The sequence below is a fragment of the Hyperoodon ampullatus genome (genome assembly GCF_949752795.1).
Source record: "Hyperoodon ampullatus genome assembly, chromosome: 8".
Lineage (NCBI taxonomy): Eukaryota > Metazoa > Chordata > Mammalia > Artiodactyla > Ziphiidae > Hyperoodon > Hyperoodon ampullatus.
The window spans coordinates 68773285-68792620 of NC_136921.1; the positions used below are offsets into that span (position 1 = coordinate 68773285).

A 19336-nucleotide genomic window follows, 5' to 3' on the forward strand; every position below is an offset into this window, starting at 1 on the left:
GCTGTAAAAAATACAAACACATGGAGGCTAAACAATACACTACTTAATAACGAAGTGATCACTGAAGAAATCAGAGGAAATTAAAAAATACCTAGAAACAAATGACAATGGAGACACGACGACCCAAAACCTATGGGAGGCAGCAAAAGCAGTTCTAAGAGGGAAGTTTATAGCAATACAATCCCACCTTAAGAAACAGGAAACATTTCGAGTAAACAACCTGACCCTGCACCTAAAGCAATTAGAGAAAGAAGAACAAAAACATCCCAAAGTTAGCAGAAGGAAAGAAATCATAAAAATCACATCAGAAATAAATGAAAAAGAAATGAAGGAAACGATAGCAAAGATCAATAAAACTAAAAGCTGGTTCTTTGAGAAGATAAACAAAATTGATAAACCATTAGCCAGACTCATCAAGAAAAAAAGGGAGAAGACTCAAATCAATAGAATTAGAAATGAAAAAGGAGAAGTAACAACTGACATTGCAGAAATACAAAAGATCATGAGAGATTACTACAAGCAACTCTATGCCAATAAAATGGACAACCTGGAAGAAATGGACAAATTCTTAGAAATGCACAACCTGCCAAGACTGAATCAGGAAGAAATAGAAAATATGAACAGACCAATCACAAGCACTGAAATTGAAACTGTGATAAAAAATCTTCCAACAAACAAAAGCCCAGGACCAGATGGCTTCACAGGCGAATTCTATCAAGCATTTAGAGAAGAACTAACACCTATCCTTCTCAAACTCTTCCAAAATATAGCAGAGGGAGGAACACTCCCAAACTCATTCTACGAGGCCACCATCTCCTTGATACCAAAACCAGACAAGGATGTCACAAAGAAAGAAAACAACAGGCCAATATCACTGATGAACATAGATGCAAAAATCCTCAACAAAATACTAGCAAACAGAATCCAACAGCACATTAAAAGGATCATACACCATGATCAAGTGGGGTTTATTCCAGGAATGCAAGGATTCTTCAATATACGCAAATCAATCAACGTGATACACCATATTAACAAATTGAAGGAGAAAAACCATATGATCATTTCAATAGATGCAGAGAAAGCTTTCGACAAAATTCAACACCCATTTATGATAAAAACCCTGCAGAAAGTAGGCATAGAGGGAACTTTCCTCAACATAATAAAGGCCATATATGACAAATCCACAGCCAGCATCGTCCTCAATGGTGAAAAACTGAAACCATTTCCACTGAGATCAGGAACAAGACAAGGTTGCCCACCCTCACCACTCTTATTCAACATAGTTTTGGAAGTTTTAGCCACAGCAATCAGAGAAGAAAAGGAAATAAAAGGAATCCAAATTGGAAAAGAAGAAGTAAAGCTGTCACTGTTTGCAGATGACATGATACTATACATAGAGAATCCTAAAGATGCTACCAGAAAACTACTAGAGCTAATCAATGAATTTGGTAAAGTTGCAGGATACAAAATTAATGCACAGAAATCTCTGGCATCCCTATATACTAATGATGAAAAATCTGAAAGTGAAATCAAGGAAACACTCCCATTTACCATTGCAACAAAAAGAATAAAATATCTAGGAATAAACCTACCTAAGGAGACAAAAGACCTGTATGCAGAAAATTATAAGACACTGATGAAAGAAAATAAAGATGTTACAAATAGATGGAGAGATGTACCATGTTCTTGGATTGGAAGAATCAACATTGTGAAAATGACTCTACTACCCAAAGCAATCTACAGATTCAGTGCAATCCCTATCAAACTACCACTGGCATTTTTCACAGAACTAGAGCAAAAAAATTTCACAATTTGTATGGAAACACAAAAGACCTCGAATAGCCAAAGCAATCTTGAGAACGAAAAATGGAGCTGGAGGAATCAGGCTCCCTGACTTCAGACTATACTACAAAGCTACAGTAATCAAGACAGTATGGTACTGGCACAAAAACAGAAAGATAGATCAATGGAACAGGATAGAAAGCCCAGAGATAAACCCACGGACATATGGTCACCATATCTTTGATAAATGAGGCAGGAATGTACAGTGGAGAAAGGACAGTCTCTTCAATAAGTGGTGCTGGGAAAACTGGATAGGGACATGTAAAAGTATGAGATTAGATCACTCCCTAACACCATACACAAAAATAAGCTCAAAATGGATTAAAGACCTAAATGTAAGGCCAGACACTATCAAACTCTTAGAGGAAAACATAGGCAGAAGACTCTATGACGTAAATCACAGCAAGATCCTTTTTGACCCACCTCCTAGAGAAATGGAAATAAAGACAAAAATAAACACATGGGACCTAATGAAACTTCAAAGCTTTTGCACAGCAAAGGAAACCATAAACAAGACCAAAAGACAACCCTCAGAATGGGAGAAAATATTTGCAAATGAAGCAACTGACAAAGGATTAATCTCCAAAATTTATAAGCAGCTCATGCAGCTCAATAACAAAAAAACAAACAACCCAATCCAAAAATGGGCAGAAGACCTAAATAGACATTTCTCCACAGAAGATATACAGACTGCCAACAAACACATGAAAGGATGCTCAACATCTTTACTCATTAGAGAAATGCAAATCAAAACTACAATGAGATATCATCTCACGCCAGTCAGAATGGCCATCATCAAAAAATCTAGAAACAATAAATGCTGGAGAGGGTGTGGAAAAAAGGGAACACTCTTGCACTGCTGGTGGGAATGTGAATTGGTACAGCCACTATGGAGAACGGTATGGAGGTTCCTTAAAAAACTACAAATAGAACTACCATATGACCCAGCAATCCCACTACTGGGCATATACCCTGAGAAAACCATAATTCAAAAAGAGACATGTACCAAAATGTTCATAGCAGCCCTATTTACAATAGCCCGGAGATGGAAACAACCTAAGTGTCCATCATCAGATGAATGGGTAAAGAAGATGTGGCACATGTATACAATGGAATATTACTCAGCCATAAAAAGAAACGAAATTGAGCTATTTGTAATGAGGTGGATGGACCTAGAGCCTGTCATACAGAGTGAAGTAAGTCAGAAAGAGAAAGACAAATACTGTATGCTGACACATATACATGGAATTTAAGAAAAAAAAATGTCATGAAGAACATAGGGGTAAGACAGGATAAAGACACAGACCTACTAGAGAATGGACTTGAGGATATGGGGAGGGGGAAGGGTAAGTTGTGACAAAGCGAAAGAGAGGCATGGACATATATACACTACCAAACGTAAGGTAGATAGCTATTGGGAAGCAGCCACATAGCACAGGGAGATCAGCTAGGTGCTTTGTGACTGCCTGGAGGGGTGGGATAGGGAGGGTGGGAGGGAGACACAAAAGGGAGGGGATATAGGAACATATGTATATGTATAACTGATTAAATTTGTTATAAAGCAAAAAATTAAAAAGAAAAAAATAAATTAAAAAAAAAAATGGAGCTGGAGGAATCAGACTCCCTGACTTCAGACTATACTACAAAGCTCCAGTAATCAAGACAATATGGTACTGGCACAAAAGCAGAAACATAGATCAAGGGAACAAGATAGAAAGCCCAGAGATAAACCCACGTACTTATGGTCAACTAATCTATGACAAAGGAGGCAAAGATATACAATGGAGAAAAGACAGTCTGTTCAAGAAGTGGTGCTGGGAAAACTGGACAGCTACATGTAAAACAATGAAATTAGAACACTCCCTAACACCATACACAAAAATAAAGTTAAAATGGATTAGAGACCTAAATGTAGGACCGGACACTATAAAACTCTTAGAGGAAAACACAGGAAGAACACTCTTTGACATAAATCACAGCAAGATCTTTTTTGATCCACCTCCTAGAGAAATGGAAATAAAAACAAAAATAAACAAATGGGACCTAATGAAACTTCAAAGCTTTTGCACAGCAAAGGAAACCATAAACAAGACGAAAAGACAACCCTCAGAATGGGAGAAAATATTTGCAAACGAATCAACAGACAAAGCATTAATCTCCAAAATATATAAACAGCTCATGCAGCTCCATATTAAAGAAACAGGGGCTTCCCTGGTTGCACAGTGGTTGAGAGTCTGCCTGTCAATGCAGGGGACACGGGTTCGTGCCCCGGTCTGGGAGGATCCCACATGCCGTGGAGCAGCTGGGCCCGTGAGCCATGGCTGTTGAGCCTGCGCATCCGGAGCCTGTGCTCCACAACGGGAGAGGCCACAACAGTGAGAGGCCCACATACCGCAAAAAAAAAAAAAAAAAAGAAAAGAAACAAACAACCCAGTCGAAAAATGGGCAGAAGACCTAAATAGACATTTCTCCAAAGAAGACATACAGATGGCCAAGAAGCACATGAAAAGCTGCTCAACATCACTAATTATTAGAGAAATACAAATCAAAACTACAATGAGGTATCACCTCACACCAGTTAGAATGAGCATCGTCAGAAAATGTACAACCAACAAATGCTGGAGAGGATGTGGAGAAAAGGGAACCATCTTGCCCTGCTGGTGGGAATGTAAATTGATACAGCCACTATGGAGAACGGTATGGAGGTTCCTTAAAAACTAAAAATAGAAATACCATATGATCCATTAATCCCACTACTGGGCATATACCCAGAGAAAACCATAATTCAAAAAGACACATGCACCCCAATGTTCATTGCAGCACTGTTTACAATAGCCAGGTCATGGAAGCAACCTAAATGCCCATCGACAGACGAATGGATAAAGATGTGGTACATATACACAATGGAATATTACTCAGCCATAAAAAGGAACGAAATTGAGTCATTTGTTGAGATGTGGATGGATCTCCAGACTATCATACAGAGTGAAGTAAGTCAGAAAGAGAAAAACAAGTATCATATATTAATGCATGTATGTGGAACCTAGAAAAATGGTACAGATGAACCAGTTTGCAGGGCAGAAGTTGAGACACAGATGTAGAGAAGAAACGTATGGACACCAAGGGCAGAAAACCATGGTGGGGTGGGGATGGTGGTGTGCTGAATTGGGCAATTGGGATTGACATGTATACACTGATGTGTATAAAATTGATGACTAATAACCTGAAGTATAAACAAACAAACAAACAAAAAACTAATACTAAAGTTTCTTTGGGTTATTTGTATGGAAATATGTTAATATAAATGTTTCAGACATTACATGAAATTTCTAAAAATCTTATATGTTCTGGTATAATGTTATAAGTCATAATTCTAGTTATTACTTTAAAATGTATATCTCAGAAAAAACTAAATTTCCTTGTCAATTGCATTATTATGAACTTTCACCAAATCTTTAACCATGGTCATTTTTAAGTCTTTTGTCATTTACAGACAGTTCTGGGTGTACTCTGATGCTTTTGAAAAAATGTTCCTATAAAAGGATTTCATCTTCAAGGAATTCATGGAAAGGACTCTGACAAGTACAGGTTTCTGGTAACTGACTATACTGCTGAACTGAATGAATAAGCATTTTCAGAACTCTAATGGAAAACTGATGTATTCATAAAAGTGCTAACAAAAGATCAAGATAAAAAAAATTAATCACATGGGACTGAGTGAACTGATGAGGATGATTATAATTTTTGTGACTTTCTGTTTGAATTTAAAAAAAGTTATTCCTATTTTATTCTTTTTGATGCAATTTTAAATGTAGCTTTTGTTTTTTACTTTCTGATAGTTCATTATTAGTATATAGAAAAGCAACAGATTTCTGTATATTAATCTTGTATCCTTAAACTTTACTAAATTCATTTATTAGTTCTGATTGTTTTTGGGTGCAGACTTTAGGGTTTTCTATATAAAGTATCATGTCATCTACAAATAGTGACAATTTTACTTCTTCCTTTCCAATATGGATGCTTTTTATTATTTTTTAAATTAATTTATTTTTTCTGATTGCTGTGGCTAGGACTCCCAGTACTATGTTAAATAGACGTGGAAAGAGTGGGCATCCTTGCTTGTTCCTGAATTTAGAGGGAAGGTTTTCAGCTTTTCATCACTGATGTTAGCTGTGGGTCTGTCATAAATGGCTTTTATTTGTTGAGATATGTTCCCTCTATACCCACTTTGATGAGTTTTTATCATGAATGGATATTGAATTTTGTCAAATGCTTTTTCTACATCTGTTGAGATGATCATGTGATCTTTATCCTTCCTTTTGTTAATGTGGTGAATCACATTGATTGATTTGCAAATATTTAACCATCCTGCCTCCCTGGAATAAATCCAACTCAATTATGGTATATGATCCTTTTTATATACTGTTGGATTCAGTTTGCTAATATTTTGTTGAGGAGTTTTGCATCTATACTTAAAGATATTGGTCTGTAATTTTTTTCTAGTATCTTCTTCTGGTTTTGGTATTAGGGTAATTGTGGCCTCAGAATGAATTTGGGAGTGTTCCATCTTCTTCAATTTTTTGGAATAGTTTGAGAAGGATAGGTATTAGTTCTTTTTTATATGTTTCGTAGAATTCATCTGTGAAGCCATCTGGTCCTAGACTTTTGTTTGCTTGCATTTTTTTTTTAATGCAAATTCAATTTCACTACTAGCGATTGGTCTGTTCAAATATCTGTTTCTTCTTGATTCAGTTTTGACAAGTTGTATGTTTCTAGAAATTTGTCCATTTCTTCTAGGTTGTCCAATTTGTTGGCATATAACTGTTCATAGTATTATAATTTTTGTATCTCTGTGGTATTGGTTGTTATTTGTCCCTTTCATTTATTTTGTTTATCTGGGTCCTCTCTTTTCTTCTTGGTGATCTTGGCTTTATCAGTTTTTTTCTCTTTTCAAAATAACAGCTCTTGGTTTCATTGATCTTTTCTATTGTTTTATTAAATTTCCATTTTATTTATTTCCTCTCTTATCTTTATTATTTTCTTCCTTCTGCTGACTTTGGGTTCTGTTTGTTCTTCTTTTTCCAATTCCTTTAGGTGGTAGATTGGGTTATTTATTTGAGATTTGTCTTGTTCTTGAGGAAGGCCTATATCGCTATAAACTTCCTTCTTCAAACTTCTTTTGCTGTATTCCATAGATTTTGGAGTGTTGTTTCCATTTTCATTTGTCTTGAGGTATTTTCTGATTTCCTCTTTGATTCCTTCATTGACTCACTGGGTTTTTTTTTTCTTTTTTCTTTTTTCTTTTTTTTTGCAGTACACGGGCATCTCACTGTTGTGGCCTCTCCCGTTGTGGAGCACAGGCTCCGGACACGCAGGCTCAGTGACCATGGCTCACGGGCCCAGCCGCTGCATGGCATGTGGTATCTTCCCGGACTGGGGCACGAACCCGTGTCCCCTGAATCGGCAGATGGACCCTCAACCACTGCACCACCAGGGAAGCCTGACTCACTGGTTTTTTAGTGGCATGTTTAGTCCCAAATGGCTTTAAAAGACTTTTTAAAAGTGATGTGTGCTCTGTATCTGCAGCTTAGATTTTAGCCTGAATATTATTTGAGAATGACTCATCATTGACTATCTCTTTTGGTTGCCAACATGAATCAATTAACAAGTACTTATTGAACACTTATTATGCATTTAATAACTTATTGTTCTAATGGGTTCTGTGGTAGGGTAAAAACCAAAGATAAACATACATGTGCTGTCAATGGGAGCTGTAACTTTCTTGAGTTGAGACAAAATAAGGAACTGGTGAAGAAGATAGTATTACGTATGTGAGCACTGTATACTGACTGTATATAATCACACTGTATCTAATTCAGTGTGAATTTACTAGAGAAAATAACTGAATAAGACATTTAAAGTGCTATATGACTATATAGTAAATGTGAAATGATTTAAAGAAGGTTTAATAGCTCACAATATGAACACATGGTTAAAATGAAAGTAAATGATACAAACACCCTTCTCTTTCATCATGAAAAGCTAATATTTGCAAGCTATGTTGAACATTCTTACTCTTAAGGGATTCTCCAAACATTTTAAAACACAGTGTATATTGCAATTTTCAATAGTGTATGTTTGCCTCTCTATGGTAAGAATTTTAACTGGAATATGATAGATATCCTAAAGGCAATCCTTAGGGAATCCACGAATTCTCTATGAAAGTCAGGCAAAAGATGTGAAAAAAACTCCATTTTCCTAAAGAGATGGACCAGATCTTTTATCAGATTCTCAACGGGGCCTATAATTAATGGAATCTTAGACCTAGGCCGATACTAATTACTAAAGTCAGTAAAGAGCAATGTTGGCTATACTAAGATTTTTATCTCTGACTCAAGATTTTCTTCCAAAATAAAGTCACTTTTTAAACCACAATTTTAAGTTACGTTTCAATTAGAAAATATGAAAACATCTTAATGTTTTCCAAAAGGTGTTGAGAATTACAATCAATATTCTACTAAATATGAATACAGGTTTTTTCAAAGTGAAATGGAGATCGAGTACAAATCATTAATTTCTGTCCTCAAACATGAGAGGTGCAAGAGCCTGGGGAATCATTCTACTTCTAAAGTTCTCCTCAGCAGTTCATTGTTGTGAACCTGAGAGAGCCCATGGATATGGAATCTTTTTACATCATTACCCTTGGGCATGTTGACTGGGACACAATCTTGAAAACAAGACAGATTCACAAAAGCACTCACATCACTCTGGTTTTTGGCCGTCTTCAAAGAGTGCAGCATCTTGGGATCATCGTTAATGCCGAGGGCTCCAATCATCTTTCCTTTGCTTTTCTCATAGTCTTTCTTGTACATCACCTGCAAAGACATCACACGTGCCAGATCTCACTCATCAAGAAGATTGCTGAGGCCCACCCTGTCCAGGTGCCCAGGCCATACTCACATCGCTAGAGATCCTGGTATTGGCTTTGGCTGCCAGCAGGGGAATGGCATCCACCTTAATGTCAAAGTTCTTAGCTTTGGTCTTCTCCCAGTCATACTTATAAACATTCTGGACAGAAAAATTTCAGCACAGGAATGGGCAAAAGTAATATGCATGTTATCACACTTTAAAGACTAGAGGGTAACCCAATACCCTGTCTTAATATAAAATAAATAGACCATTTTCTTTAAGAAATTGTGCATATTTTAGATAATTCTCCTCAAGATGAATCTTCCAATTCTCTAAGATTAAGCTTCTCTACTCTCCATGAGAATATTGCATTATATTAACTTCATTCTAGTTATCATACTAATATTTGATTCCTAACACTGAATATTTTATAGAGTGGCACAAATATTCTATAGTTAACTTACTTTGTATTATATAAAGGCACCATTTTCATTTGATCTCAAAGTCCTCTGAAAAGGTTATTTCACGAATCATTGCAATATTCATTGATGCTGGATAATTTTAGTACTTATTTAAAGAATTGAAGAAATTGAAACCCTCAAGGGTAATTTGACTTTTCTATAAAATTAAGTTTGGAAATGAAAGATAGCAATGGATACCTGGCCTTATGCCTTTTGAATACCCTATATCTTTGTTAGTGCAAGTTCTCTTACATGTAGAAATAAGTAGCATTTGTGTGAAATAAGGGACTTTATATGCCTGGGGAATAAACAAAATGAAACTGTATCTTAAAATATGAGGTTCTGAAAGAAAATTATAGTATAGTATAAAAGGATATATGGCAAAAAGAGCTTACATTAAGATTTGCAATTAAACATACATGAATGGTGGTATTTTGAGGGTTGGTTAAAATATATTAAGATTGTCTCATTGTATGAAGCTACTTATAAGATTGCTACACACATTTTATAAGGTGAGTTTAAAGTTACCCTGGCAGAGGCATAGGGACACAATACAAATGTTAACTGTTATTCCCATCTTTAACATTGAAATATTTATTTAATGAGGCAATTCAAAAATAAAAGCATAGTTGTCATTATAACACATGGCATAGTGCATGAGGAACTCACATCACTCAGGTTATAGGCGTTGACTCTGTGCTGGATAAAGGCAGGAGTATCTGGAGGTATATGGCACTTGAACTTTTCATTTTCATGTTTTGCTTTGTAATTTAGCTGAGAGCAAGAGAGAGAGAGAGAGAGAATGAGCCAATTAGTTCTCAATTCAGAAGAAGATTGTTCCAAAATACAAAAAAAAAAAAAAAAATCTTGTGTGGTACATTTCATGAGATAAAATGTAAAATACATTTTGTTAAATAACAACTGACAGAGTCATTACGATCAAAAGAGAAATCCAGATCTAGGGTGGGCCACTCTGCCTTACTGACACTGCGTGGTGGATAGTTGACAGCTGTTATCATATCTGTCACCATGGTAGGGCCCTAATAGAAAGAGGTGGCACTTTCATACGTGGGAGCTCCCCTCTTTATATATCACAATTGGTCCTGTAGGTTCTGAGAGTGACAGCCTTTCTTCCTTTCTGCTGTCAATGCTCAATCACTGGAAGATCTTTTCTAACAAATCTGGTTATGTCCCCTCACATGCATTATGGTTTGTGGATACTCTAACTGAAGTCTTCATTTCTGGCCATAATCTACTGAGGTTACTTTTATTTTTCATTTTTTTAGTTCAACACAAGTTTGGAAATTCACATTGAAAATTTATATGATAAAATGTATCTCAAAGACTCCATTTCCCAAAAACTTATTTGAGAGACAGAGAAATCCCATGTACTGAATACCTGCTCTGGGTCAGGATGTGTACTATGCGCATATCTTCTTTCACAATCTTCAAAACCACCACAAATTATCAAAGGGAACTATGAGGTATGGGGAGGTTAAACAACTTTCCTAGGCCCCAGGTCATAAATGATAGAGCTGGAATTTGAATCCAGTTCTCTCTGACTCAAAAACTCATGTTCTTTCCAGTGCATTAAGCTACGTTAGTTTCCCTTGCAGAACTCTTTTACTATAATTGTTATCCACCCAAGAAGATGTAAGGTAACTAAATAGGAAAGTATTTTAGGTGATTACAAATATATACAAGTTAAACCTGTTAAAAGTTATGTAGCCTTTTTTATAAATGTGACAAGTCACTGGATTTCACGTATAGAGTTATGATATGCTATCCCTCATAACTGAATTTCTTGGATATTTAGGGGAACTTACATCACTCAGCTGTTTGGAATTGACTTGGGCTTGCACCAGAACAGGAGAGTCGGTGACCTGAGTGAATTTTGTCTTATCTGGATGGACTTTGTAGGTGTACTGTGGGGGAAAGAGAATCACGTTTAGTAGTATCACTTGTCAAATCCGAGTTGGCCTATAGGCCAAGCAAGCAGAATCCCATCCCCCAAAAGAAAAGAAACTTGCAGTAAGCAAAACACATTTTTTCTAATTAGACTGCAGTTTCTTTGAGAGATGCTCTTACATCTATATAGGAAACTTTCCCATATCTTCAGATTCCTGATTACTTTTCTTTGGGAAATTGAGCTAGAATTAGCGCTTGAGACATGTGGGTGACAACAGGGAAACATAAATTGTTATTCTTACAGACTCCTTGCTTGCATTTGTTTGCAAAAGTGTCAAAATATTAAACACATCTTGATCACTAGATACTGTGGAGGGTGGTAACATTCACAGTTTATACTACAGACTTACATCTTTACACTTATCTAGTTTCTTGATTGCTTTATATTCTTGAGTTATGGTCTGGGGGAAGAAGCCTTTGCCTCTGTCCTCTTCATATTCTGCTTTGTAGTTTTTCTATGAGGAAAAGAAATCAGACATAAGGATGCAACCAGTGTATTCATGCCCTAAAAATGTGTTATTTGGGAAGTCAAACAATTGCCTTAGAACTTACATCACTGTTCTGAGCTGAGACTTTCATGCAGTGTATATGATATGGATCCTCAGAGCTGCCTACATAATGTCCCAAAATATTCTTTAAGTAGGAATCTTTATATTTAGTCTGAAAGACAAAACATATTTCATTTGTTTATTGGCAAAGTGATGGGTCTTTGATTTAACAGAGGAAATGACCATGGGGTGGCTTACATCACTACTGAAGTTCTGCAGAACTGTATCAAGCTTAAATTTGGGGGTCTCACAGTAATTTATGCTCTTTGCCTTTGTCTTTTCATAGTTTTCCTTGTACAGTTTCTGTCAAAGAAAAAAAAATCAGTTACAGTAGATTCCTGTCACTCCCACCCTGATTATTACACTTGTATTTTCCAACACTAAACAAAGGAAGAAGAAAAAAGATATTACCTGTCAACTGTCTAAAAACTGACAATCAAACATTGGAGTGTCATAAATGATAAACTTTTTCTATTAGCAATTATTGTAAAGCCTAAGTTTTTAATATTCTCCAAAAAATTAAGAAACCACTATACTGCCTCAGACCAAGACCTTAGTTGTAGAGGTTCTTGCGTATCTGAATTGCTGCCTTTTAGACCTCCCAACTCAATACTCTTCCCTCACTAGTGATGCCCCAATAAACAGGAGTACTCTGAGCAACAGCAAATTTTTCATTTTTTTAAAACAAACCTTCATGGAAAAAGTCTAGCACACAGAGAAATACGCACTCTTCCTCTTTCCACCAAGGAAAAAAATCCCTTATCATACGAACAGACAGTACACCTTAAAAATAAGGTATACACAAGAGTTTACTAACTCCTCTTCTCTGCTAGGATTTATCTTTAGCTCTAAAAGTCACTGGATTTTACAGTGCACAACATGATTTTTTCATGTTCAGTTTTGAAATTGTAAATAGTGCTATTCATTTTCAATATTTTTATATTGCTGTCTTTTTCAACAAAATGGATTTGAACTTCAGTTTTTATATGTTTGATAAAGATGACCTTCATTTAGGAAGCAGGCGATGTGCTTTGCATTGATTTCCCAGTACAGCTATTTGAACAGATCCATTTACATCCGCTCACCTGCCACTCCACTCGCCCCACTCCTCAGTCACATGTACACATTTCTGTGGTGCTGACTTAATTCAAGGGACAAAGAATAGACAACTAACTCACACAGAGAGCTACATATAATCCTCAAATACTGGAAAACTTAATACTGCCTAACCAAAAGGGAAAAACTCAACTGATCTTATGTTCAGTCTCTTTATATATTGATATATAATCAAAGTGGTCTTGGGCTGTTAGTCTTTTAATGCCAGGCCCAGTTCTCACTTATCTAATCTATTTGAAACCTAATGGATTAGGCAAGCTCTTAATATTCCACAAGTAGAAATTCCTCTGAAGACTTAGGGAGCCATCTTTTAAGTTCTGCTATCTGCAAATGATGGTTTATGGGGCCAAGACCTGAGTAGAAAATGGCAGAGTTTGGGGAGAGAAGTTGTGAAACACAGGACCTTTTCCTTCTTCTCCTAGCAGCAGGCTTGAAGAGCACAAGGGTAGGGCACTAAGTGGCTTCATCTTTCTCTCCTCCCCTTTCAAAGTCTCCTTCTGCCTCTGTCAGAATCACAACATAACTCCTACAATGTACTCTTTGCCCACACAAAGGCATAGGCTCCTAGAGCTTATAAGCAAACGAGGATTTCCCTGCCTGCTGAACTAAGTCCACAGGCTCCCCAAATGGACACACATCAGACTCAGAGGCACTAATGCCTTCCTGTGGTTAGACAGCTCCAGGGAAACTGTTACACCATAACCTTAAAGTATTTGCAAAGTTCTATTTGCATTTATTCATTATAGAAGGAGAGAAGTTTCATCTCTCTTGCTGCTAAGGTTAAAAACACACTTTTGACAAGAATATACTTACATCGCTTAGGGCAACTCCTGCCGCCTTCAGCTGCCTAAGCAGTGGGTTTTCTGAAGCAGGAAGTACATTAAAATCCGCTTTTCCTTTATTCTTTTCATAGTCTTCTTTGTATTTTATCTGTAGGAGTGAAATAAAGTGATAAAGTAACTCTCCAGGTTATTTTTGCTCTCGTCTCTATTACAGATATTATGACATAGCTCCACAAATCGATTTTCTCTTTAGAAAAATGGCAGCTTGACATTTCATAAACAAAATAGTCATAGTAACTTATGACAGCAGCAGGGAAACTGCATACATTTTCAGGATATCTTTTCTTCTCATTCATTTATTCATTCAAAAATATCCATAGGGCATCGATTACGTTCCTGGCCCTGGGACAGATACAAGAAAGAGTAACACATGGTCCCTACCCTCAGAGAGAGAGGTAGGGAAGGCAGGGGTGGGGGGTGGGGGTGGAGAAAGAGAAATAATAAAAGAAAGATGCACATCATAATAATGACAGTACATCATGCCCCAGATACCTGCTGCTCCAGAACCCTCATTCATCTCTTAACCTCCAGCTGCCTATGTGCCAACACATTTTTAAAGAAAAAAGCTAGAAGCTTCATGCCTCATCCGTGATTATGTGTGTAAGCACATGTGTATTTAATGTACACGTGGGAGGAAGAGGAAGGGGCTGGGGCTAGATGAATGCTGGCAACCTCATCTTCTCCTTCTGCCCTCCCTGCTTTGCACCTTCAATTCCAGCTATGACAGAAGCTTTAAGTGAGGGCACAAAAGCCCCCTTCAGGCGCATGTCCAAAGGAAAGAAAACAAGAAACTGGTCCTAATCTTGACCATGATCTCCAGTGCCAGCCATTTGTTCAAGCAATGTAATGTGAGAATATAGACAAGTTGAGGGAATCCTAGATAATCTGCCAACATTTAAGAACCTCAGAAACAAATACAATCATCTTGGTATCCAAAGACAGGAGATACACTCTGAAACACAGATGCACCACCCCCTAGAGCCCAAACAGGGGACTCGCAGGGGGTGTTCTACAGGAGTGGAGGATATAGATAACCTCTCTATCTTATAGAATTATCTATTTCCTTGAACAATGGAAACAACCAGAAAGGAAATTTCACAAACCCTACTATCCGCCTATCTGCATCTGGGATTCGCAACCTCCTCTCCTGTTTCTGGGGAAGCCACCCCCTCCTCTTAAGTGCCAGGGCCCTTCCCCTTCCCCCTATTCTAGGACAACACTCCAGCCACTTTCTTCCCCCGGCCCTCAACATCATCACATTTTCCCACTACACTGGATTTTTCTTCTATCAGCATAGAAACATGGTATTTTTGTCTCCTAACTAAAAAAATCCCCTCTTCACCTACTTATCCATGAGCTACTACCCCTTTTTCTTCTTTTCTTTTCAGGAAAATACTTTGGAAGAGTGGAGTACACTCACATTCTATTTCTCTCTTTTCATTCACTCACGAACCCTCTCTATGCAGATTCAACCAAATTGCTCTTATTAAGTTCACCAGAGACCATACATTGATAAATCCACTTCAGAAACGTTTGACACAGTTGCTCACTCCCTTCCTTCTTCACCTGCTTCCCAAGACATCACTTTCTCCTAATTTTGCTCCAATTCCATCTCACTGATGTCTTCACATGGAAGCACTCCAGAGTTCAGTCCTTAGAGTTTTCTGTCTACACTTGCTCCCTTGATGGCCTCCAGTCTTATGACATTACATACAGTCCATATGCTACTGACACCCAAATTTATACAGCCTTCCCAGATATCTCTCCTGAAACTTCAGACTCATGTAATCAAATGCCCACTTGACATTTCCACTTAGGTGTCTCAAAGGCATCTCAAATTTTACATATCTGAAGAGCTCAGGTCTCCCCTCTAAAAAGAAATTACCTATTCCTTCCACCATATTCCCTATCTTGATAAAGGGAAACCCCATCCATCTAGTTGCTTAGACCAAAACTTTTCTCTCATATCCCACATCCAACCTATCAGCAAATCAGGTCAGCTTTACTTTCAAAATACTTCTCATCACTTTCTGTGCTACCCTCCTGGTCCAAAATATCACTGTCTTGCACCTGGATACTGAAATAGCCTCCTAAGTGATGTGATCTTTCTGCTTTCACTGCTCCAGCAGAGGCAGCACCAGGGTTAGAATCAAGTCTGATTGGCTTTGAACTTATTGCTCTTTCTAGTGCTTTAGAATGCCTAGGAGTAGACTATTTACCAAAGCCACTCTATAGAGTATATGAGCAGATCCATGGATTCAAGTATCTTGTCTGTGACTATATTTTCACCAGTTAGTAGGAAAATAGAAAGATGATAGTAGTTGTAAGTGTGAAGTGTCTATATGCATATAAGGCTGCCAGTTGCTTTTTCTTGAGAAATTCTTTTGTCCTTTCTACTTCTGGGTATCAGAATGTCCTTTAGTCTAAGAAATGCTGAAGATGGTAATTGAGTATTGTGAATTCTCCTACATGGCAATTTTTTTTTAAAAAATTTGGTAGCCCTATTGTAATCCCAAAGTATTTTTCTTATTGTCCCCCAAGAACCTTTTTTTCCCATTATATATAAAAGTAAGAGTTGTAAGAAATTCACCCACACTGAGACCATCAAGATAAAAGAGAGAATGTCCCCATACCTTGCTAGTTGCCACCCCAGCTTGTTTATTCACTTTGTACTCTGGTGTTTCAGTCTGCATGAAGTAGATATGGTCTTTCATACTCTCAAAGTCTTCCTGGTATTTCCTCTGTAAGACATTAAACATGCTGGAGAACTGCTGAGGGAACAAACTATGTAAATATTTTATACGGGAGGACAGAGGCCATTTGGAGATGTTACCCAAAGCCATGCTCCTCTTAACTTCTGCAGGTCAGATTACAATTACAGAATGTGGTGCCATCACAAAAACCATTAGCAACTTAACAGAGACTTGGGAAAATTATAATAGGCTGAAAGACAACCTCAAATAAGGAGCTCTCAAAGGCCAGAGGCAGAGAACTTAAGAGAAGAGAAAAAGAGGACTTATGTTTTCCAGGGAGGAGAATCTAGGAAGAAACTAATCAGTTTCATAAATGTACCGTTCGAGTGCCCAGACACAGAACAAACTTAAAAGGGCCCCTTTCACCTGTACTCACTTTGAAACCATATTGTTCCTATGAAAACCGAGGCAAGAATAATGGAATCCAATAAAAACAGCATTTCTCAAAAGGAAGGAAAGATTGTGGAATTTCTTTCTAAATAGGAACACTACACAGGTCTTACCCCCAAGAAGAGGTGCCTAGATTCAAATGTTCCAGTACCGTTGCAGGAGCAGCAGGTGGCTAGAAGTCATACAGGAAAGGGTCACCCTCTCAACCCAAGGACATCTGGCGATCCATTCCTACTTACTATGCTGATGTTATTAGTATTCATTCTGGCAGTTGCAACTTCAAAGCAAGGTGTCTCACTCCATTTGCCTTTGATTTTATTTTCATAGTCTTCCTTGTATTTTTGCTAGGATTAAAAAAAAAAAGAAAGAAAATAAGACAAGCAAAATCTGGGAATTGCCAAATAAGGCAGCTAATTAAGTGGTAGTGGTTGACTTTTAAAAATATCTTGACCAGGCCCTTCCTGGATACTTAACAGATGTCTTCAAATCTCCCAGTATAGTGTCAATTTACCCAAAAGAAAGTTGGGTGTGGGAGATAGGGGTATCAATCCCCACTTTGCTGAGTTTAGAGACTTAGTTCATTGAGAACTCACAGATGGTCCCTGATGTTTGAGGGAAGAGAGAGTCGGATGCATCTTCCTTCTATAATTCATAGTTATAATAAAACCACTCAACCCCAGATTTTCATGCCCGATGAACTTCACCATTAATTTCTGAGCTTTACCAAAACTCCTAGTTATCCAGAAAGCAACACCACAACAAAATTTGGCATGTAGGCCAATGAATAAGACTTCCTGGTTTAGACTTAAAGAAGTTTTAATGAGAACTGACAAGTAATTAAAAAATTGAACTGCTGTCCCATATTAACTCACAAACACCACACCACCTGAATCTTAGGCTGTGAGCTCCTTGGAAAGAGGAATTACATCTTCTTCATTTTTGAATCCTCAGGATCTAACACAAAATGCAGTATGCAGAAGTTACCACATAAATGTATGTTCAACTACGTTAAATTAAACCTAGTCCATGATATATTGACTACCTTGGCTTGAATGTTCTTGGAATAGAATTAACCCCAAATTTGGGACATGAGCCTGAGCCAGAGCTGGGTTAGAGCAATTTCCCCTCCTTGGCTCATAGAATGTGTCCACAGACATTACCAGGGGGTCTCAAAGTGTTTGGCTGCTTATACCCCCACCATACTCTTCAAAGAAAAAGAAAGTCATTTTCTGTCACGCCTTTAAAGAACAAGTACCAAGGGTGAGTGATACGCAGAGCCAGAGAATTTGACTTATAGGAAGCCCAGCCCTCTCTCTAACACCCTATATCCTTTCTTCTCAAAAGGTTAACATTCTAGATCCCAGTTTCTCCTTTCAGGTCCAGACCTAGTGTCAACTGGAAATTCCAACCTGAAATCTTATATCTTTCCTATCACGAGTCTGGAAGAAAGCAGAGAAGCAGGCACAGAGAAGCTAAAGGGACTTCCCAGTGTTTCTTACAGAACCCCCTATAAAAACCCCAGCTGGTTGTAGTAGGCACGGTGTACAGGGACTTCCCAGTGTTTCTTACAGAACCCCCTGTAACAACCCCAGCTGGTTGTAGTAGGCACGGTGTACACGAACAGCCCTGCCTGCCTACCCATCTCTACAAAACGCGCTGAGGCAGGAGGAGGTGCTGTCATGTACTCGTTGGCTTTGGCCAAAGACAAAGGTGAGAGACTTAATTCTGAAAGGTACAGTAAGGAAGGATAGTAAACAGAATGTAACGGCAATATAATCATTACAGATATGTGTTCCTTATGTTAAAATCTGAACTGGAGGCTGTAAGACAAAGGGATGGACCTGGGAGACATAATCTGACAAGAAAATGCTAAGAAATTAAAGTATGAAAAGGAGTAGATAAAGGAGATTTTACCTTTTTGGAGAGAAAGGAAATGATACTGAAACATGGGTCAAAGCAGCTTAAGAGTGAGGAAGACTTCAAAAGAAAGGCAGCGAGTCCCACATCTAAGTCACCCCTGGCAGCCCTACACCTCTCTTACTGGATGGTTTGTCGTTGGATGGACTGCTACCCATCACAAGCACTTCTTCCCAATGTGACTATTATTTTGGATGCACAACAGCCATTAAGAAGTTGGAAATCTGGATGAGACTGGGATGAATAACTATCACCGTGGTTGAATCTAATGACCTTCATCCACAGCCCTCCTCCCCTTGGATCATATTGTTATTCCACAAAGCAAACCCAGTTGTAGCAATGCTTTCAAAGTACCCAATGCTCTCTCTGCATCCAGCAGACTGTTGCAATCCAACAGGCATATAATCCAAGCCACCACTGTAATGTTAAGTTTTCTAGTAGCCATACTTTAAAATGTAAAAAAGGAACAGGTGGGAAATTAATTTTAATAATATATTTTACTTAAGCCAACAGATGCCAAATATTGCCATTTTAACATAATATAAAATAATTAATGAGCTATTTTACCTTTTGTCATACCAAGTGTCCAA

At 37.7% G+C, this 19336-nt stretch overlaps 1 protein-coding gene across 1 annotated transcript in view; it reads right to left on the bottom strand.

The window, feature by feature from the left end:
* The window catches only part of NEB (nebulin), a gene marked incomplete at both ends in the record, with an annotated part of 225065 nt that overhangs the window by 188298 nt on the left and 17431 nt on the right, over window positions 1-19336 (bottom strand). Inside the window, 10 exons of the mRNA XM_079710699.1 lie at window positions 8604-8717; window positions 8803-8910; window positions 9882-9986; window positions 11039-11137; window positions 11531-11635; window positions 11733-11840; window positions 11927-12031; window positions 13658-13774; window positions 16320-16427; window positions 17069-17173. Coding sequence (XP_079566825.1) covers window positions 8604-8717; window positions 8803-8910; window positions 9882-9986; window positions 11039-11137; window positions 11531-11635; window positions 11733-11840; window positions 11927-12031; window positions 13658-13774; window positions 16320-16427; window positions 17069-17173 — 1074 coding nt within the window. The remainder of the gene's footprint in view (window positions 1-8603; window positions 8718-8802; window positions 8911-9881; window positions 9987-11038; window positions 11138-11530; window positions 11636-11732; window positions 11841-11926; window positions 12032-13657; window positions 13775-16319; window positions 16428-17068; window positions 17174-19336) is intronic.